This window comes from Salvia miltiorrhiza, chromosome 7 (assembly GCF_028751815.1).
Source record: "Salvia miltiorrhiza cultivar Shanhuang (shh) chromosome 7, IMPLAD_Smil_shh, whole genome shotgun sequence".
NCBI classification, from domain to species: Eukaryota; Viridiplantae; Streptophyta; class Magnoliopsida; order Lamiales; family Lamiaceae; genus Salvia; species Salvia miltiorrhiza.
The window spans coordinates 4,592,121-4,613,057 of record NC_080393.1 but is presented as its reverse complement, the minus strand read 5'-3'; the positions used below and the strand labels follow the sequence as shown (position 1 = coordinate 4,613,057).

Below are 20,937 nucleotides of genomic sequence, written 5' to 3'. Positions count from 1 at the left end.
TTAATAATTGATGAAATCTATACAAAAATAATAATTAGGGTTAGGATGAATAATTAATTAACTTACCGTAGAGTATCACGTCGACGGAGAGCAGCGGCGTCGGACGGGAGAGCGGCGGCGGCGGCGCGTCGGACGGAGAGGAGCAGCAGCGGTCGCGTCGCGTCGGACGGAGAGAAGCTAGCAGCGGTCGCGTCGGACGGAGAGGAGCAGCAGCGGCGGCGTCCGGTGGAGGTGGCCGTTCAATGGACGGAGGCGGCGGTGTCGGGAACGGCGAAATCGGCGGAAGGAGGTGGGAGAATCGGAGGAGGAAAGGGTGGAGAAGAAAATGGGGGAAAAATTAGAAAACCTAAGTTAAGTCCGCGAATTCAACGACCGAATTTCAATTTAACGACCGTTTTTTCGGTCGTTGATAATTTTAATTAAAATATTAATAATTTCGGTATACAACGACCGAAACACGGTCGTTATAAAAAATTATTTCGGTCGTTAATATTAAATATATTTAAATAAATTAAAATACAACGACCGTTAAAAAACGGTCGTTAAATATTTCCGAAAACTTAAAAATATCAGAACTCAAATTTAAATAAATTAAAATACAACGACCGTTAGAAACGGTCGTTACATTAAAAAATATATCAAAATTCAAAAAAAAAACCAACGACCGTAAAAACGGTCGTAGTTACGGTCGTTATAAGTTAACGACCGTTTCGTTCGGTCGTAGGAAATTAAAAAAAAATAAGATTTAAAATATTAAACAAAACGGTCGTTAATATTAAAATTTCGGTCGTTACGGCCGCCTTTTTAACGACCGAAAATTTCGGTCGTTAATTTCGGTCGTTGGAGTCGCTGTTTCTTGTAGTGGTATTTGTGAAAAATTAATAGATGCCATGATTTTACGAGAGGATCTGTGATGGACTCAAAAAGAAAAAAGAAAAAAGAAAAAAAAGTGGAATAGCATTTTGGGTTAAAATTTAAAATAAAATAAAAATGGGATGAAAAAGTATAGGGAGAAATTTTTTCTACCAATTTTTATATAATATGTAGTATTTTAATAGTAATACCCACTGTGAGAGATAAAAAGATGTGAAATACACGCAATTTTATGGGTCGCAATTATGAATGGGTTATTAGCCTATAAATACATGAACTTTTTATATTTTCTGAAATTTAACATGACTTTTATTTTTAGCCCACAAATACACGAACTTAGCATTTTTCTGATTTTTGACATCGACATGAAAAAAGTCTATTTATTGTTGAGATGAAGGCCGGAATACATGACGTGGACTACGAAATATGCACTTGAATAAAGTAATTTGATTCAGTATTTTGATTAGAGATTGAATGACATGGTATACCAGCCTTCACGTTAATAGTAAATTAGAATTGTTTTTTGTCGATGTCAAAAATCAGAAAAAATGCTAAGTTCGTGTATTTGTGGGTTAAAAATAAAAGTCATGTTAAATTTCAGAAAATATAAAAAGTTTGTGTATTTACAGGCTAATAACCCGTTTTATAAGATTTGTCATTATTCCAATCGGACATCGATGAGATATGCATTATCCCGTCAATTATCCTATCTATAAACTAAAACCATTATATCTCACGATTGACAAAAATAAGTAAATTCCAGATATTTTTATGTACTAACACAAAAATGTATTGGCTTGCTTCTTCATCTACTTATTTTATTGCTTTATTTATGAATCAAAAACGTAAATTTTTCCTTCAAACTTTTTCCTATTGGTTGAATATGTCGACAAAATTGTTCATATATCTCGATGCATTTAATAAGTTGATTGGCTGAAAGCCATCCATAATTTTCAAAATTGAATTATAATTTAGAGTTACAAATTAAAATCAATAAACTACTTTTCAAATCTCGATTTTCATCTTCTGAATTTTAGTTTGACTTTCAATCAACCGACCAAAACCCTCGAATATTCGAAATAATTGGAAATCTTTATTGTTTTTTTTTTAGAAAAGTTAATTAGAAATCTTAAACTTATCTAATATAGGATGTGTCAGAAAAATGGATCTATCAGTATTATCATTTTCACACTTCCCTATGAACTCTTCATTCATATATAAATACACGCAAACACGCATCAAATTTGTAATCTTCATTTCCCCAATTTTCTGCTCTGATTATATATTTATAGAGAAAGAGAGAAATGGAGAAAGCAACTGAGAGGCAGAGGATTTTGCTTCAGCATCTACGACCATCGTTCACTAGTTCTTCTCTCGAAGATGTCGATTCTTCAATTTCTGTGAGTTTTTGTTTTGAATCATCACGGTTTTATTTTATGTGCGTTTGGGGATATTTTTTATATTGATTGTTGCGATGAATTCAATATTGATTGGATATGAAAATCGTATTTGTATTGGAAATCTGAATAATTATGTACTGAAACTTGAAGTTTGAGTCCTACTTCGGTACAATATAGCTCTAAATATGCAATTCAATCCTAAGAATATTTAGTATCGATTTAGTTTAGAAGAAATTGTTAAGAATTGAGCTATTTTAGCTCAAGATTTGTTTGCGAACATATATAAGTTGGTTGGTTTCTGCTTATTCTATTCTGAAAGTTATTAACTCTCTAATAGTTGTGAACTTGTGATTGTTATTCACAAAGATTGATTTTGTAAGACTGTATATGGAGTTTACTTATAGATTTCTGAATCATTGTTGTGGGAGACAAATGTAATTTTGTAAGATAGAGGGATCTCAGTAGATTAAGTTCTTGAAGAATAACTAGAAGCAAAAATGACAATTTAAGAGTAAGAATATTGTCAACATTGATCAATGATTAGAATAATTATATATTAAAGAACATTTTGTGTCTTTTGACTAATTGTTTGACGATACATGATTTGATATCAATATAAATTAATAATCAAGAGATTTGTATGGGGTATGAGCAATCCAGGATATAAGGCTGCTGCTAATAGTTAAACGAGCCCTTTTCTTAGTCGAAGAAGGGTGTAGTGAGAGAATTGACTATTGCAAAAGAAATTATGCAAAACCTTGTGTGTGCTGAATGTTGAAGCCTTTTAAATATTATCAACAATGGGGTTTTCGCCTTCCATTAATATAAGTCTTTGCTGTATTAACCAGGCATCTATATGCTCAGCTGGGGACAGTGCAGCATATCAGAGGTCTTCTATCTTTGGTGATGACGTGGTTATAGTGGCGTAAGTGATCCAATCTAACACATTCATTGTTACCCTTATATTAGGGGTTATGTGGTTAAATATTTCGTTCCAATTGATGTGCTGTTGTCTGAGGGCCTTCTGCATCTTTCTGCAGTGCCCACCGGACTGCTCTATGCAAGTCGAAGAGGGGTGGCTTCAAAGATACCTATCCCGATGATTTACTTGCTCCTGTTCTGAGGGTTTATTTCTGCCTCTTCATCTAATATCATTTTGTCTTTCTATTGAACCTTAAAGTCGAGAATTTCCAATTTCTTACTTTTTCTACTGCTGAATGTCACAGGCACTGATAGAAAAAACTAATGTAAATCCAAGTGAAGTTGGGGATATTGTTGTAGGCACGGTATTGGCCCCGGGCTCACAAAGAGCTTCGGAATGCAGAATGGCTGCATTTTATGCTGGTTTCCCTGGTATGAAGTTGATATTTGCGTTGGTTTACATCTTTGGTTTTACCTATATCCTAATGGGTATGTTTGCAATCACGACGTTACTGTAGTTTGTGTTAACAACAAGAATTCCCGCTTCACATGCAGAAACTGTACCGGTTAGAACTGTGAATAGGCAGTGTTCTTCCGGCCTTCAAGCTGTTGCTGATGTAGCTGCAGCCATCAAAGCTGGGTTTTACGATATTGGTATGTAGTATATATTGTTTGCCGCCTAACAATATAAATTTGTTTTCTGCTCTTTTGTGAATGAGCTGAATTCTGTTTATTTTCAATCAGGGATTGGTGCTGGGATAGAATCAATGACTACTAATCCCATGGCTTGGGAAGGATCAGTCAATCCACGAGTAAACATGCTCATTTAGTGCACTTGTTATTCCTCCGATTAAGAGAGATTTTAACAGGAAAATGTTAACACTACACACTTTCCAGGTGAAAACAATGGTGCAAGCGCAAGATTGTCTTCTTCCAATGGGTATTACTTCAGAAAACGTTGCACATCGTTTTGGTGTGACAAGGCAGGAGCAAGATCAGGCTGCAGTAAGTTGAATATGTGCATATACTCGACAGTTTGTAGTGTACGCATTCTGGCCACATTATTGATTTGTCGGTATGTTTTTCCCTCAGGTAGACTCACATAGGAAGGCAGCTTCTGCCACTGCTTCTGGAAAGTTTAAAGATGAGATCATTCCTGTAAAAACTAAGGTAATAATCTTTTATTCTAGTTTACCATCTCTCTTTCTCGTTTTGTTTTTTTTTTTTTAATCATTTTTTTTTTGGTTCCTTTTCCCTTAAAAAAGATCGTGGACCCGAAATCTGGAGACGAGAAAGAAGTCACAATATCTGTTGATGACGGTATACGACCAAACACCACGGTGGCGGACTTGGGCAAGCTGAAACCTGTTTTTAAGAAAGATGGCACAACCACTGCCGGTAAACATTATTGCTGCATTCTCCTAGTCTTTAAATGTATATTTTGTAATGGTCTAATTTAATTTAATCTTCATGCAATCAGGGAACTCGAGCCAAGTAAGTGATGGTGCTGGAGCCGTGCTTCTCATGAAGAGAAGTGTCGCCTTGCAGAAGGGACTTCCCATCCTCGGAGTATTTAGGTTCGTGCATGTGTATCTTTGAAATGAATCGTTAGCTGGAAACCCCCTAGAATAATGACTTTATGCTTTGATGTAGCCTATGTAGTCTTCTATCCCCCAAATTCAGGGTTGTCTTGTGCCATTTTTAGGTCGTTTATGAGTAATCAATATCTAGACATTTACAAACCTGCAAATCGTACCAAATCGTGTCTTCCATGCTCGTATAAGTCTGTTGGACTAATCTATTGATCCTAATCTTCCAAACTGTGCATGCATTTTCCATCATAAAGTGATTCTTCGTTTTGCTTGGAAATGGAAACTCTTGATCGACCATCGTTTGACTGCAATAGCAAAGTGGCCAGTGGCCGTCTGATCGTCTAATCTCCTCTAGTTTTTGTTGGGTGCATGTGTAGGACCTTTGTTGCTGTTGGTGTAGACCCAGCTATCATGGGCGTTGGCCCTGCAGTCGCGATTCCTGCTGCAGTCAAATCTGCTGGTCTTGAACTCGAGGACATTGACCTTTTCGAGATAAATGAGGTACAAGTAAAAGGGTTGTATGTTTATACTGCTGCAAACTTTATTCATATATGGATGATATTCCTTTGCAGGCATTCGCTTCTCAGTTTCTATACTGCTGTAATAAGCTCGGACTCGACCCCGAGAAGATTAACGTGAATGGAGGTGCGATGGCTATCGGACATCCCCTCGGTGCAACAGGAGCTCGATGTGTTGCTACCTTGTTGCATGAGATGAAGCGTCGAGGCAAAGATTGTCGCTACGGTGTGGTGTCAATGTGCATAGGTCTCTCCCTCCCTCCCTCTCCCTCTCCCTCTCCCTCTCCCTCTCCATATGTGTAGTTTCCAATTTCCTAAAACTATTGCTGCCTGAATCTCAATTACAGGCACTGGAATGGGGGCTGCTGCTGTTTTCGAAAGAGGTGACGCCTGCGACGAGCTCTGCAACACCCGTAAAGTCGAAGCTCAGAACTTTCTCTCGAAAGATGCTAGATGAAGAATTGCAGTTTCTACAATTGTGATAACTAGATTGTCTCTCGTGCGATGCATGGCTAATATGCTTAAAAGGAAACAACTATTGGGATGTAATAATGTAGAACTCAAACGTCAAGGGCTTTGCTCCCTTCACCACATTTTTATCTTTTAATGCTTTAACATGTTACAGTTAGAGGCTATTTGGCTAAGCTTATATTTCAAAGAGTTTATAAGTTTTAATATCTTATAAAATGTAATTTTTAAGAATTGTGGTGTAAGTATTTGAATAATTAAATTCATAAATTGAAAAAAAATTGTGTTAGAGAGAATGAAAAAAGATCGAATTTGAAAGAATATATAATGAAAATAATAAATGTTATAGTTGAATAATATTTATAAAATGATTGTTACATATATTATAATAAAATAAAACTAGAGAAATTTTTTAACTGAGGGATTTATAAATTTTTGGAGCTTGTTTTTAAAACTTACAATTTTTTTAGAAATTTATTTTTGTTAAAACATTTTGAAGATCACTTATAAATTTTTAAATTCTAAAAAGATTTTTAGTTAAGCTTGTTTTCGCTAAATATTTGAAAGGAGTTTATAAATTTGTAAACAACTTACAGGCTTCTTTTAAAAAATTTGTAAGTTCATCAAACACCTTTTTGCACTTTTCGAATTTTTTTTAAATTTAATTATTAATATTATTAATGTAATTTTTATTTTATTTAATTGATGAAATGTTGAATTTTTAATTTTAATGAAATATTGAATTTTAAAATAGAAGAGTAAAAATGAGATTAAATAAAAATGAATATTATAGCGCCACTTATATCGCCAATACACTGGAGAGGAGGACCACCAATTAGCGCCATGCACTGGAAATGCTTTTAGTCGTAAATTATTCTTTGTTTTATCTGTAGAAATTATAAAGTTTCTTAGTTATGAATTATCCATATTCCACATGCGAGTTATAACAACGAAGCTTCCTAATTGTGAATAAAAAATAAATATTTATTTTCTTTGTATTAGTAACTTTTATCTTTATAATATTAAAATGAATATTTGCACCTCATTACAATATACATCACCATTGGTCTATCCATGTTCTGCCACGTTTCACCAATTCCTCTTACGTGTCACTCAACTGAAGAATCAAAGTGCCACACGTCACACATTGACCGCCACATAAATGATAAGTAGGATATTAAGATCCCCTATATATATATTGTCACAACTATATTAAGTGAATATTTGAAAATATAGTCTAACACACATGGCGCAGAGCAAGGACGACATAAAATACGGCACAGCTCAGGCGAAAGTATCGCCGGATGAATCTCTCAGAGTTGCCTACACCGGAGGCACGCCCCTCGAGGCCGGAAAAATTGCCGATTCCGAATTCGTCGACCTTTTCCCCGGCGCTCGTAAAATCTCCGACCAACACCATCAAGCCGACAGAGCTCGAGCAACACAGGAGCAAGATGGAGTCTCGAGTCGGGATGATAATCGCCATTAGATAGTACTTGCTACACTTGATCAAATATATACTCTAGTTAATGCTTTCTCCGTCTTATTAATTTATAGTATTTCAATTTTCTTTTTGAATTGTCTTATTTATATTGTTTCAATTTAAAAAATAAAATAAATTGTTTTATATACTCTCTTTGTCTTTCTCCACTATTCTATCTTATTCTCTACTTATTTACTTTATCTCTATTTATTTGATCTCTGTCTTATTTACATGTCTTTTTTTTGGGAGACGGGGAAGTATATAGTTGAGAAACACCTATAACAGTCTCTTTGGAGACAATCAAATTGTGACATCCCTGTGTTAAATCACCGTTCTTCCATCACACCCTCACCTTTTAGATTATAAGAATTTTAGATTTATTGGTTGAAGGAAAAACGTACTATTATCTTATAAATATAATGTTTGAGATGGTGTTTAATAAGAAATGCTATCGTAGTCTTGTATTATAACAACGAAATTGATCGTTGATCTAAATCGTTTTATTCACGGTATTTATAATTTATAATATATTAAAATTGTCTTAATTTAAAATTAATTTTAAAATTGAGTGTTAATTTTTTTATAAAATATAATTACAAAATTGAGCTTAGTATGTCTCAATCATTTTAATAAAATGATTGAGTATATTGTGAGTGGAATAAAAGTCCTACTCGAGAGTTAAAGTGATTAAACTGAGAGTTAAAGTGATTAAAGTGGAGTAAAGATTTTATCTACTTTTACTATAAATAAAAATGAATATTAAAATATGGAACGAACTAAAATGAAAAGATGGTTATTAAAAATTGGGACGAACCGAGTATTTTTTTTATTTTTTTTCTTATCTTCTTACTCCCTTCGTTCCATTAGGCTTGTCTCATTTGGTTTCTACACGGTTATTAAGGAGAATATTATTAGTGTTTTAAGTATGTACGTAATAAAAATATAAAATTGATAAAGTAGAAGATGAAAGGTGATAAAGTAGAAGAGAGAATGCAATAAAATGATAAAGTATGAGAGAAAAGATGATAAAGTAGGGAAGAGAATGTGAAAAAGTGATAAAATATGAGATAAAAGATAATTAATAATTTTTATTGTTTAGTTAATTGTTACCATTTATAGAAATGAGATAAAATCGTGGGACAAACAAAAAAGGAATACGAGACAAGATCAATGGGACAGAGGGAGTATTTTTTATTTTGTTTTTTATCTTAAATTATAAAATTTTATTAATTATAAAATATTTAATATTTAATATGCATATATCACCATAAAATTTTAATTAACATATTTTATGTATATATTTAGTTTAAAACGTATAAATTATATTTATTTAAATATTAAATTTTTTAAAAAATTCTTTTTCAGCTCATCTTTTTTAGATAAATTTATTTCTAATTTTTTTTCAATTTTTTTAACTTATTTTTTTGTCTTTTCGTTAGATCAATTTTATTATTATACATCCCACTCTTTTTTCAGCATTTAGCTTAAATATATTTAGTTATTTTTTATTTATTTTTTATTTATAATTATGATAATTAAATTGGTATTAATTTTAAAAACAATATATTCGCTTGGCCATTTTGAAGAAGGAAACACTTTTGAAGAAAGAAACAATATTTGGCCACTAATTAAAAAAAATATAAAATTTGGCAATTTTTCATGTTTTAGGACTGTTTTGCCCTTAATTAGGACGGATCGGATTCAGGTTTGCGCGCGGGTTAGGCATACATGGCACTATTAGTGCCATTAGTGCAATATACTCAGTGTTGCACGAATGGTACTTATGGACATATTAGTGTCATTAGTGCTATATACCTATGTGCTGATATTATTTAAATATGTACAATTATATGATCATTTTGAATACTTTTCTGAAGGGTTTAGATTATCCATTTAGGGTTTAAATTATTCATTTAGGGTTTAGCTAGATTCCTCATTTAAGATTTAGATTATCCATTTAGAGTTTAGATTCTACATTTAGTGTGCTGCACGAATGGTACTTATGGTCATATTAGTGTCATTAGTGCCATATACTCTCTTATGTAGTGTTGCATGAATGATACTTATGGTCATATTAGTGTGTCATTAGTATCATATATTTAGATTTTATTTTTTTTTGTTGGTAGTGTTATATGTGCCTAACCCGTTGACAAACATGGCTTTCGTACCTCAATATCGCATGAATTATTGTCATATTCCCCCATGAATTGATTGTTAATATGCGTTTGTATCCCAATTTTGAGTTTTGATGCTTGGTGTAGCTTTTGGATGATTTCAGGAAAATTTAAAGATAAAGTAGATAATTTTGAAAACATAAGGTTGAAGTTCAAGAATCCGCGAGCGCAAATGGCGACCAAATCGAAGTTCGGACGAGGGAGAACAGAGCCGAACGAGCGGACTGCGCATAAAGCCCAGAACCTCGCGGTCCGGGCCGCGGCCACGAGCCCGACCGCGGGCCTCTGTTCCAAATTAGTCCAGAACGTTTTTGGCAATCACCCGCGGTCCGAGCCGCGGCCGTGGGCTTCGACCGCAGTCTCCTCTCCTCCCGGCTACGTTGTTGGCCACAACTCATGTCGTGGTCGCGGGGAAAAGGCGGGATTGCTCCCTTTGGTGGGCCCAGACGCGATTTTTGACCCAAAAACCCCTTTCCCCCTTTTTTCTCATATCTCTCATCACCCACACACATTCCATCACTCAAAAAAAAATCTTCCACACTAAACCCTAGCCTCCATTACTACCTCCAAAAATCCATTTTGAAGAGCATTGAAGAGGAGAGAATGAAGAAGATTGAAGAAAGTCCATTAATAGGATTTGTCACCTCTTACTCTCTCTTTCATTTGTGAATTTCTTTGAGTTAGGTATTTTGATTGTAAGCATGATAGGCTAAATTCCCCCTTGATTTGGGGAATAGGCTCATGGATGATGTAATGAATTGATTATTAAGCTCAATATCTGTCTTTGATTATGCCTTCTCCATTATCTTTTCAAGCCCTAGTTTTATTCCTTGTATGAAGTGTTGGCTACTCTTTATGCATGTCTAATTTGTAATTTGAATCGGGAGAGGATAATTGCAATAGATTAGATGTTTGAAACATATCGACTCAATAAACCGGGAGGTTGAGAGTTGGGTGAGAGTTTATCAATCTTTGTTGTGCTTTTGGGAGTTATAGGTTAGAAGTTAACCGGGGACGGTAACTATGATCCGTAATCTATCGTTTTAGTCGTCCGGGAGGGGGCTAGAACTAGTTGGGAGATCACTCTAGATAATAGGTAATATCAAGACTAATGTTGAGCTAATTTGAGGTCCATTACTAATCCATTGATGTCTAGTCCCTAAATCATCTTAATCATCATATTAATCGACTTTGCTTATTTGATTTTATTTATCTTTGAACTTGTTAAGTAATTAGTTTAGATAACCAAACCACTCACCTCAATGTTTAGTCTAAATAGTCCTAGTACAATGGATTAATATAATCACTAGAATTAACTATTAATCCTTGTGGAATACGACCTTGCTTCCCTATGTTGCAACTACACCGTATACTTGCGGCGTAGCGAAAACAATAGCGAACACCCGTGTCTAAATCTAAATTCGATCTGAATTCGATTCGCTCTAATTAAGGGCAAAATAGTTTTTAAACATAATAAATGGTCAGATTTTATGTTTTTTTAATTAGTGGTCAAATATTGTGTTTTTTTCTTTTTATGGATTCAATTGAGAGAATAATGGGATAAAGAAAGTATGGAAGTAAAAATTTAAAGTTAAAATTATGTTTTCATATTTTATATAGATTTTCCTTCAACTTAAATTTCATATTGGGCTTCGTTAACTTATTTTATGATGTCTTGTATAGGTTCGATGGATTTGGGCTAAAATTAGATGATTTGGAAATATATCCGTAGAATGGAGATAGCCCAAAGTTTGTAGGATTTATTTCGCATTTATTTTCAAGATTAGTAGTATTTATCTAATCCTATCCCTATTAAAAGATTAGTATTTATCTAATCGTATCCCCATTAATGAGATAGAAATAATAAAAAAAAATGTTAATATTTTAAAGTTTAAATGCATCAAAATAAATAAGAATTAGTTTTATTATTTCTAATTACTATTAGGCTAATTATCTTCAAAAGTAAACGCCTCCGAATATTATGATTTATTCAAAGAAGGAAAGGAAAATTGGAAAAAGTCAAAAAAGATATATATTAATATTATATATATATATATATATAGGGGAGGGCTAGAATAAAAACACTCTTAAGTGTATAAAATATAAATAATTTTCAGCTCTTAGATCATCAAGATCTACAGTTGATTCGTAACCATGTTGGATGAATTCGTAACCCTGTTAGATAAAATTCGTACATTAAAAAACGTTTATATTTTATACACTTAAGAGTGTTTTTATTCTAGCACACCCCTATATATATATATATATGGGGGAGGGATCTATAGAGAATCCCATATTAGTAGAGAATAGAGAATTAATCTACGCCCTTAATTTTGTAACATCCAACGGCAATTATGATTTAAGAGGATTGAATTAAAAAAATTGAACAAATATTAATAAAAACAATTAAAAATCGAAAAAGGGTAAAATTGTACTGGGGAGAAATCAAGAGACCTAAAATTACGCCTCATTTCCGCCACGTTCAGTGAAAAACAATGAAGATGCGGTATATTTGCAGATTCTACCATTGTTTCCATTTCTGATTTCTTTGAAATCCAATTGTACTACTGATATTTCTGAAATCCTTTTTATTGTTTCATTTTCACAGATCCACCATTGTTTTCATTTTATGCGGTGGTGATTTGTTGAAGGCGACGTGATGAACTTGTTCTCCGGCGAAAGTTGTTGGTTTTCGTTGTTAGGCGCTTCCGCCTCCCTCTTCCGCCACAGGTGAAGCCACGGCCACCTCCTCTGTCCTGGACTTAACAGCACCGGCGGAGCCGCTGCCTCCCCTAGCCACCCCTCTGTCTCTCTTTCCCCCCCACCCCTCTCGTCGCTTCCGGTGATAGTAGGCAACCGACACCAAGCTTTTGGAATAACATGTTTTTACATTTGATTAACATTTTTTATTGGGTAAAATAGGTGATAGATCATAGAATAGAGATAGTGCGCAACCGCCTTTTTTTCTTCATATTTTGATCAAACATATTCTGAATCATCTTTATTGATATCATTTTTATCATTCATTTATTGATATGTTTATAGATAGAATACAAATTGTGATTACATAATATATTCATGAATATTATACTTTATTTAGTATAACATTTTTATCATTCATACTCTGTGAGTAAAAAAAATTGTGCTATGTTCATTGAAAAAATGTCTCATTCATTGAAAATTTGTAACTATTCGTTACTTGCTATATTTCTGAATAATATTATTGATATCTGATTCATAATTGTAAAAATATTTAACATGAAATATTTTGAACAAGCATATAAAAATTACGAACATTTAAACAAATTATTCGAATTTTTTTTCATAAATAAAATATTTCGAATAAGTGTAAAAATATTATGAACACCTTAATAAAATATTTTGAATAAAATATTTCGAATAAGCGTAAAAATATTACGAACACCTTAATAAAATATTTCGAATAAGCATAAAAATATTACGAACACCTTAATAAAATATTTCGAATAAGTGTAAAAATATTACGAACACCTTAATAAAATATTATGAATTTTTTATTACGAACACCTTAATAAAATATTTAACATGGAACTTTTCAAACAAGAGTAACAAAATTACGAACATCTAACTAAAATATATTATACAGATTAAAAATTGTAAATATAAAACATTTTTTTAATTTTTTAGCCCATGTACTTTATTTGTGTATTGTAGCAAAGTTGGCTTGGAAGTTTGTTTAAATTGAATGGATATTAGTAATGTTAAAATAGGTATTCAATTATTTTTGTTCACATTTATATTATTTTCATTCATAAAAAATTGTAATATATTTTGAATAATATTATTGATATCTAACTGAGAATTATAAAAATATTTAACACGAGATATTTAGAACAAGTGAAAAAAAGTTACGAACATCTAAATAAGATATTCGATTTTTTTTTAGTTGATATAAAATATTTAACATAAAACATTTCGAACAAACATAAAACAATTATGAACATCTAAATACAAATTTTGCAATTTATTTTTTTTAGCATAAAATATTTAACATAGAATTATTTGAACAAGCGTAACAAAATTATGAACATCTAAATAAACTATTCACTAAAAATAACAAATTAATTGAATAATTTACTAAATAATGAAAAAATATATTGCGAATAAATGAAAATTAAATATTGATTTACAATATTTGCTTTCTAAGGTTTGTTGAAATAGAAATGCCAAAATTCATAATTCATTTTCTTTTGTTGAATAAATCAATTGTGATGATAAATAACACAAAAACAAATATTATTAATTCTTAATTTAATATCTCCATAGTTAACGAAGATAAGTGAAATAAATTGAGCAAACAAAAAAGTTGAAATAAATTGAAAATACATGATTACAATGAAGATATGGTAATTATTGTTCATAAAGAGATTGATTCGTTACAATTAAATAAAAATCTTAAAATATAAAAATACGCAAACAGTAATTTCTACCAAAATTAAAAAAGATTCGGTCAACACTTTAAAAACTAAAGACGGTTATCAAAATTTGAAAATTACTTAACTAACCTTAATGAATTTCCAGCAATTAATTAAACGCCTTAATGAGCCTTAATCATAGTCGTCCGATTTGCAAGATCTAGCGGCTACTATTAATTCTTCATTCTCAAAATAGTTACCATTCTCTATGGATCTTCTCCCTATATGTATATATATATGGAAGAGTTCAATGGAGAACACTATATATTCACAGAACAGAGAACAAATTTCAGCCGTTGATCTTATCCAATTTAACGGGTCATCATTTATTCACGCCTTGTTCAACGGATTTTTATGCTGAACATATAAGGGGTCGAACCCAAAAACCCCTAAAATTCAGTATATTTTGATGAACGTTCAACGAAATGACTGATATGTTCAATATATATATATATATATATAGGGAGAAGATCCATATAGAATGCTAAATATTTTGAGAATGGAGAATGCGTGAAAAAGTAGCGAATAAGTCTATAATTTCGATGAATAAATCAATGTATCGTATGAATAAAATTTTAGCCTGTAACACCCCGATTTTTCCTAATAGGATTTCCCGATAATACTTGAACTTAGAATATTATTTAAGTGAATTCTCGCCGGATAAATTTTTTGTTGATAAAAAAAGGGGTATTTAAATATTTTTACAATTATGAATCAGATATCAATAATATTATTCAGAAATATAGCAAGTAACGAATAGTTACAAATTTTCAATGAATGAGACATTTTTTCAATGAACATAGCACAATTTTTTTTACTCACAGAGTATGAATGATAAAAATGTTATACTAAATAAAGTATAATATTCATGAATATATTATGTAATCACAATTTGTATTCTATCTATAAACATATCAATAAATGAATGATAAAAATGATATCAATAAAGATGATTCAGAATATGTTTGATCAAAATATGAAGAAAAAAAGGCGGTTGCGCACTATCTCTATTCTATGATCTATCACCTATTTTACCCAATAAAAAATGTTAATCAAATGTAAAAACATGTTATTCCAAAAGCTTGGTGTCGGTTGCCTACTATCACCGGAAGCGACGAGAGGGGTGGGGGGGAAAGAGAGACAGAGGGGTGGCTAGGGGAGGCAGCGGCTCCGCCGGTGCTGTTAAGTCCAGGACAGAGGAGGTGGCCGTGGCTTCACCTGTGGCGGAAGAGGGAGGCGGAAGCGCCTAACAACGAAAACCAACAACTTTCGCCGGAGAACAAGTTCATCACGTCGCCTTCAACAAATCACCACCGCATAAAATGAAAACAATGGTGGATCTGTGAAAATGAAACAATAAAAAGGATTTCAGAAATATCAGTAGTACAATTGGATTTCAAAGAAATCAGAAATGGAAACAATGGTAGAATCTGCAAATATACCGCATCTTCATTGTTTTTCACTGAACGTGGCGGAAATGAGGCGTAATTTTAGGTCTCTTGATTTCTCCCCAGTACAATTTTACCCTTTTTCGATTTTTAATTGTTTTTATTAATATTTGTTCAATTTTTTTAATTCAATCCTCTTAAATCATAATTGCCGTTGGATGTTACAAAATTAAGGGCGTAGATTAATTCTCTATTCTCTACTAATATGGGATTCTCTATAGATCCCTCCCCTATACATATATATATATATATATATATATATATATAGGGAGAAGATCCATATAGAATGCTAAATATTTTGAGAATGGAGAATGCGTGAAAAAGTAGCGAATAAGTCTATAATTTCGATGAATAAATCAATGTATCGTATGAATAAAATTTTAGCCTGTAACACCCCGATTTTTCCTAATAGGATTTCCCGATAATACTTGAACTTAGAATATTATTTAAGTGAATTCTCGCCGGATAAAATTTTTGTTGATAAAAAAAGGGGTATTTCTTTTAATAAAAGATTTTATTAAATTTTACCAAGAGGGATTAAATGCAAATACGTGACTATGTGAATTTATTTCATATTAACACTAGACGAGCTCAAAGGAAATGGTCTTACATTTTATTTTTCATTTACTTTCATTTTGCATTGGGCCTAAATAGAACTATTATTACTAACTTATCTTGTTTGGATTTTATTTAATTTTGAATTAAGATTATGTGTATTTTACAAGCCCATTTTTGATCCACATTTTTTTTTATTAATTCATGTCAGCCCACAAACTCTTATGAAATTTTGTAGATTTTTGACTTTTGATTTTGTAGGTGTTATGGTTTTTGGCAGCAGCCATTTGTCCTCATTCATCAAAAATTCATCCACGTATCACTCCACCATTCACCACATCCTAAGCCAATCACCTTACATGCATTTTACTTTTCTGGAATAAAATTGACATCTCAAACTCATTCATACCACTTTCACAGCAGACACAATTCTTCCTTCTATTTTCCTTACTTCCAAAATTTCAATCGAAACACAAAAATCTCTTTTAACAATATCTACCTCAAATCAAATTCAGCCATACACCAACAAATCAAAAAACACAGCTTGTAAGTATATATATTTCTCAAGTGTTTTGCCCATTTCATAAGAAAAGATTGAATTTTTGCATAAGAAAAAGACTGAATTTTGCATAAGAAAAATTACAATTTTAACTTCACCTTTTCAAGAAATTAGAAGGTTAGAATGAGATAGGGGTTTTGAGGTGATTTTGGGGAGGGGTGTTAGCCGGCGGTTTTAGCCGGAGAAGCAGAGCAGCATCGGCTGCTCGGCGTGGCAGGAGGAGGCGGCGCCGGCGCTGCTGCTGCTGTGCTGTTGTCGGATGGAGCGAGGGCGCCGGCGGTGCCAGATCTGGAAGAAAGGAGAGGCGGCGGCGGCTGCTGTGCTGCGATCGATGCGGCGCAGCTGGTGGCTCACCGGAGTTTGAAGGGAGAGGGAGCGACGCCGCTGCTGCCGTGCTGCTGTCGACGCGGCGCCGGCGGTGGCTTCCCCTGCCGTCGACGGAGAAGAGGGAGAGAGAGATGGCTGGGAGAAGAGAGAGAGAGAGAGGAGAAGAGAGAGGGCTGGGAGAAGAGAGAGAAGTCAGAGGAGAAAGAGAGGGGCCGGCTGCCGGCCTCCGTCGGGCGGCGCCGCCGTCCGGCGGCGGCGGCAGTAGCGTGAAGAGGGGGAGAGGGAAAGGGAGAGGGTGCGTGTGGTGTGTGTGTGTGCGTCTGTGTGCGTGTGTTTGTGGGTGTGTGTGTGTGTGTGATTTACTTTTATTAAGGGAAATGGGTTGTGGGCTAAGGTTTTTAGTATTGGACCATTAAAATTTTGGGCTTGTTTGTTATTTTGGGCCTATATTATGATTTAAGATGGGTTTGATTTAATACAAGAATTGGGCTGCATTTTTTTTTAGATGTTGGGCTTGATTTAATTTTTATTAAATCATGCTTTACTTAAAATTATTTAATTAAGATCTTAATCAATTGATATATTAATATGACTATTTATTTTATTAAGTGTAATTATTTACCTTATGTGATTTTGAGATATGATATGAATTTGCATAGTGAATAATGCAATAATAAATATTTTGATAATTTCGATTTTTAAGATTTTCAATTGAGTTTTGAAAATCCGGGCGTAGAATATTAAGATTTAGCAGCTTTGTAGAATTGTTAGCTCGTACGATATTTTGCGACCTATTAAGATTAGATTATCTTGTAGGTCCACTTATTAGAAGGTTTTAGCACTGGTTTTACAAGAAGAGAATTGTGCAAAATTTATCTACAGGCTTGTCCTATCAAGGTGGGTTTTATTTTCCAAAATATGCTTTGAGTTATTGAGCTCTACTTGTATTATGCAAATGCAAATGAATATCCATGTTAAAATGTTTCTTATATCTCTATTGTTTAAAGTGCTCCTATGTTATCTAACGATCGGGTCCTAGCCAGCGTAGCGATTGGATTGCCCTGGTTAGGATTGTGTACACACAAAGGGGTATTGTAGGCTGCTCCCACTTGCCTCAGACTGTCAGACTTGGGTTACTCTCATTTCTGAAACATGCATGGTAGTGGACCTCTGTGGGCTGCTCCCACATGTTCACATTATAGGTGAAGCACCAATAGAGAGAAGACTGGAAATGGATCCACAAATTTATTTTAAGTATGCATGGAATACTTTCAAATATTTCTATGTTATACTGTTCATAGCATGGATTATTCTTTTAAATAGATTTTCAAATGTTTTCAAATGGCTAAACCCACTGAGTATATTAGTACTCAGCCCTGCAATTGTTTTCAAAACCTTTTGCAGGTTGAGCGGCAAGTGGTGTCGTGCGAGGCTGAGGGAGGATGTTGCTGTAGTTCCATATAATAATTTCCGCTGCCATAATATTCACTTAGGTGGATATCTTTTGAGACTGACTCTTTAAATATTCTTAGCCTAATTATTATGAACTCTTTTGGCAATCGCATTCTAGCAATTGAACCTCGCATATATGTGTGTCTAGTATGAAGTGTTATCTTGTTGTCTCAGACCTCCGAACTTTTGATTCTGGTTGGGAAAATCTCTATCCTAATTGTTGTATTTATTATCCTTCAATTGCGGCACTCCTTTATTAACAATGTATTACCCGAATCGAAGAACATATCACCCATTTTATTCTAACAAAGTCTAGCAATCCCATTAAGTAGCCGTTTCTTATTCTTCCGGGAGTCGGGCTGTCACATAGCCTGGGTTTAAATTTTCACTGTATTTACTGTATTTTATTGAATACATCATGTCAATTAGATCTTTGGTTGATCTTGTAGCTTGAAATTTGTCTAATCAGAACATAATTCGTAACAAAAGAACTTCATAGTCATGCATAAAATATAATTCGTAACAAAAGTACGTTAAATTCGTAATAAGAAAAATGTATAAATTGCAAGGAAAACAATTGTGAATTTCGGATCTCCATATAATTTGATCTGAGCCATTAATTCACTATGATATAATGGACATGATTTGATCCTATTTTATACATTTAAAAGTATTTTCATGGTAGCCCAACCCGTGATATAAAATAGGCTACCATGAAAATAATTTCACGGGTTGGGCTACCATGAAAATACTTTTAAGTGTATAAAATAGGAACAAATCATGTCCATTATATCATAGTGAATTAATGGGAGGGCTACTGTATAAACACTTCTTAACATATAAGCTATAAACTAATTAAAATGTATAAATTTTATGTAGAACACCTATGAATTCTCTGTGTACGTAAATGTCTGAATTGCGAAATTTTTTTTGCTACATATGAGATTCGAACTCATGACCATGAATTCATTCAACAAGGTGATGAATCAACCGTAGATCTTGATGATCTAAGGGCACAAAATGATTCATATTTTATATATTAAGAAGTGTTTTTATTTTAGTTCTCCCATATATATATATATACTTCCTCCGTCCACGATATTGTTTCCACTTTTGTCATTTTGATCTGTCCATAATATCATTTCCACTTTCATTTACAGTAGTAGGGTTCAGAAAACTCCACTCACAATAATAGTGGGACCTAAATTTTATTCACAACTATACCCACTACTATTAACTACTATCCACCATTTTCTTAAAATCCATGTCGTTTACAAAGTGAAAACGATATCGTGGATGAAGGAAGTATATAATATGTTTTTTTTTTATCAGGAAGTATATAATATGTGTATGTATGTTGCATTCATATGATACATTATTTCAATTTTTCACGATTGAAGAGATGAAAATAATTCTCGCTTTAAATAAAGATTCTTATTTAAAACTTCTTACATATATATATATTTAGGGTGGAAAATAATGATGCCTTATCATTAAACGAAATGCCTTCTAACGGTAATTGTTTTGGAAGCAACATATATACGACTTCTTCAAAAGCAGAAATTGGCAGCTTTTAATCCTTTTTTATCTTTTTTTTTTGTTAAAAAAATGATCAATAATGATTGTTTAATTCTTCTCTTAATGACTCAAACCCCTGATTTAATAGATTGAGGGAAAGCGTCTTATCAATTGAGCTTTTCTTCGTTGTCAACTTCTCATCTTATTTTTCCCATCATTATTTTAGACTTTTTAGTTTAGTTTTGATTCATGAATATTGTTAATTTAGGTCTAAGCATCTTCGCTGGTCAATTACTCAAATTTTCCGTGTATAATAAACAATTCATAAATATTGTTGAAAATTTATTGTGGGTGCTTTTTTAATAATATCCATATTGTCAAGTTTTGATCGTTGAAACTAATCAAAAATTTGCCTTAAAGTTGCTACTCTACCCCTTATATCATTTATTTTCGGTGCCACGTAGTATTAAATGTTATATGACTTTATTTCGGACTAAATTCTAAAACTTCATAAAGTTTTTGTAATGTTTTGATTAAATTTTTTTATTTGATTAAAAGTAGAAATTCCACCATAATTTGTGTATTCAACGGTAAATAAACCAATAAAATATTTTGGAGACATGTGTTAATATTACATTAGGTTAGAATGACTATTTAAAAAAAAATTAAAAGAGGTATTGAATATATAATCAAATAAGTAATTTGTATGCAGACGAGACATCTATCTATACTGTATTAAAAAGGGAGTTTTTAATTTCAAATTGATTTCAAATCAATTTCAAAATTGAGTGGCAATTTTGTAGTTAGAATGAAATTGAAGGTTTATTTATAAGTTATACTTCTTCTTTTTTCCTTTTCTGTAACTTCTTATTTTTCTATTTTATTTCTTTCTTAAAATTTTGAAATTTGCCTAATTATAAAATATTTGATATGCATATCAAATTAAAGATCATGACAAGAGCTTTAATTTGAAATAATTTATGTAAGTATTGGATTTAAAATATAAAAATTATATTTATTTAAAGATTAAAACTTAAGAAAATTATCTCTCCTCTCTCCTCTTTTTTTGAATAAATCTATTTTTTTCAATTACAATATCTTTTAACTTATATTGTTTTCTTTTTTCACAATATCATTTTTTATTACTATGAATTATTCTTTATTATTTTTATATTAAACTAAAATATATTATCTT

The 20,937-nt window shown here is 32.5% G+C and overlaps 2 protein-coding genes and 3 long non-coding RNA genes across 5 annotated transcripts; 4 read left to right on the top strand and 1 right to left on the bottom strand.

Annotated features, from left to right (window-relative positions):
* Positions 1 to 2,024: 2,024 nt before the first annotated feature.
* LOC130991840 (3-ketoacyl-CoA thiolase 2, peroxisomal) lies at positions 2,025 to 5,939 on the top strand. Its single transcript, XM_057916253.1, has 13 exons — positions 2,025 to 2,273; positions 3,122 to 3,198; positions 3,314 to 3,398; positions 3,500 to 3,626; positions 3,750 to 3,848; positions 3,939 to 4,006; positions 4,092 to 4,199; positions 4,287 to 4,364; positions 4,460 to 4,592; positions 4,675 to 4,771; positions 5,164 to 5,287; positions 5,359 to 5,551; positions 5,652 to 5,939. The coding sequence occupies exons 1-13, from the start codon at positions 2,178 to 2,180 to the stop codon at positions 5,759 to 5,761; spliced, it is 1,395 nt and encodes a 464-aa protein (XP_057772236.1). The 5' UTR covers positions 2,025 to 2,177; the 3' UTR covers positions 5,762 to 5,939.
* A 1,038-nt stretch (positions 5,940 to 6,977) lies between these two features.
* Positions 6,978 to 7,409, top strand: LOC130991940 (SEED MATURATION PROTEIN 1). Its single transcript, XM_057916396.1, has one exon. It carries the CDS (start codon positions 7,019 to 7,021, stop codon positions 7,259 to 7,261), a length of 243 nt encoding a protein of 80 aa, XP_057772379.1. The 5' UTR covers positions 6,978 to 7,018; the 3' UTR covers positions 7,262 to 7,409.
* Positions 7,410 to 11,755: 4,346 nt separating this feature from the next.
* LOC130991964 (uncharacterized) lies at positions 11,756 to 12,459 on the top strand. The gene is made up of 2 exons (XR_009091219.1): positions 11,756 to 11,935; positions 12,038 to 12,459. It is a non-coding gene; the product is annotated as an uncharacterized LOC130991964 (long non-coding RNA).
* A 2,342-nt stretch (positions 12,460 to 14,801) lies between these two features.
* LOC130991965 (uncharacterized) lies at positions 14,802 to 15,557 on the bottom strand. Its single transcript, XR_009091220.1, has 2 exons — positions 15,326 to 15,557; positions 14,802 to 15,223 (listed from the first exon to the last, which is right to left on the bottom strand). It is a non-coding gene; the product is annotated as an uncharacterized LOC130991965 (long non-coding RNA).
* A 508-nt stretch (positions 15,558 to 16,065) lies between these two features.
* On the top strand, positions 16,066 to 18,566 carry LOC130991958 (uncharacterized). The gene is made up of 3 exons (XR_009091213.1): positions 16,066 to 16,432; positions 17,589 to 17,669; positions 18,177 to 18,566. It is a non-coding gene; the product is annotated as an uncharacterized LOC130991958 (long non-coding RNA).
* Positions 18,567 to 20,937: the final 2,371 nt, after the last annotated feature.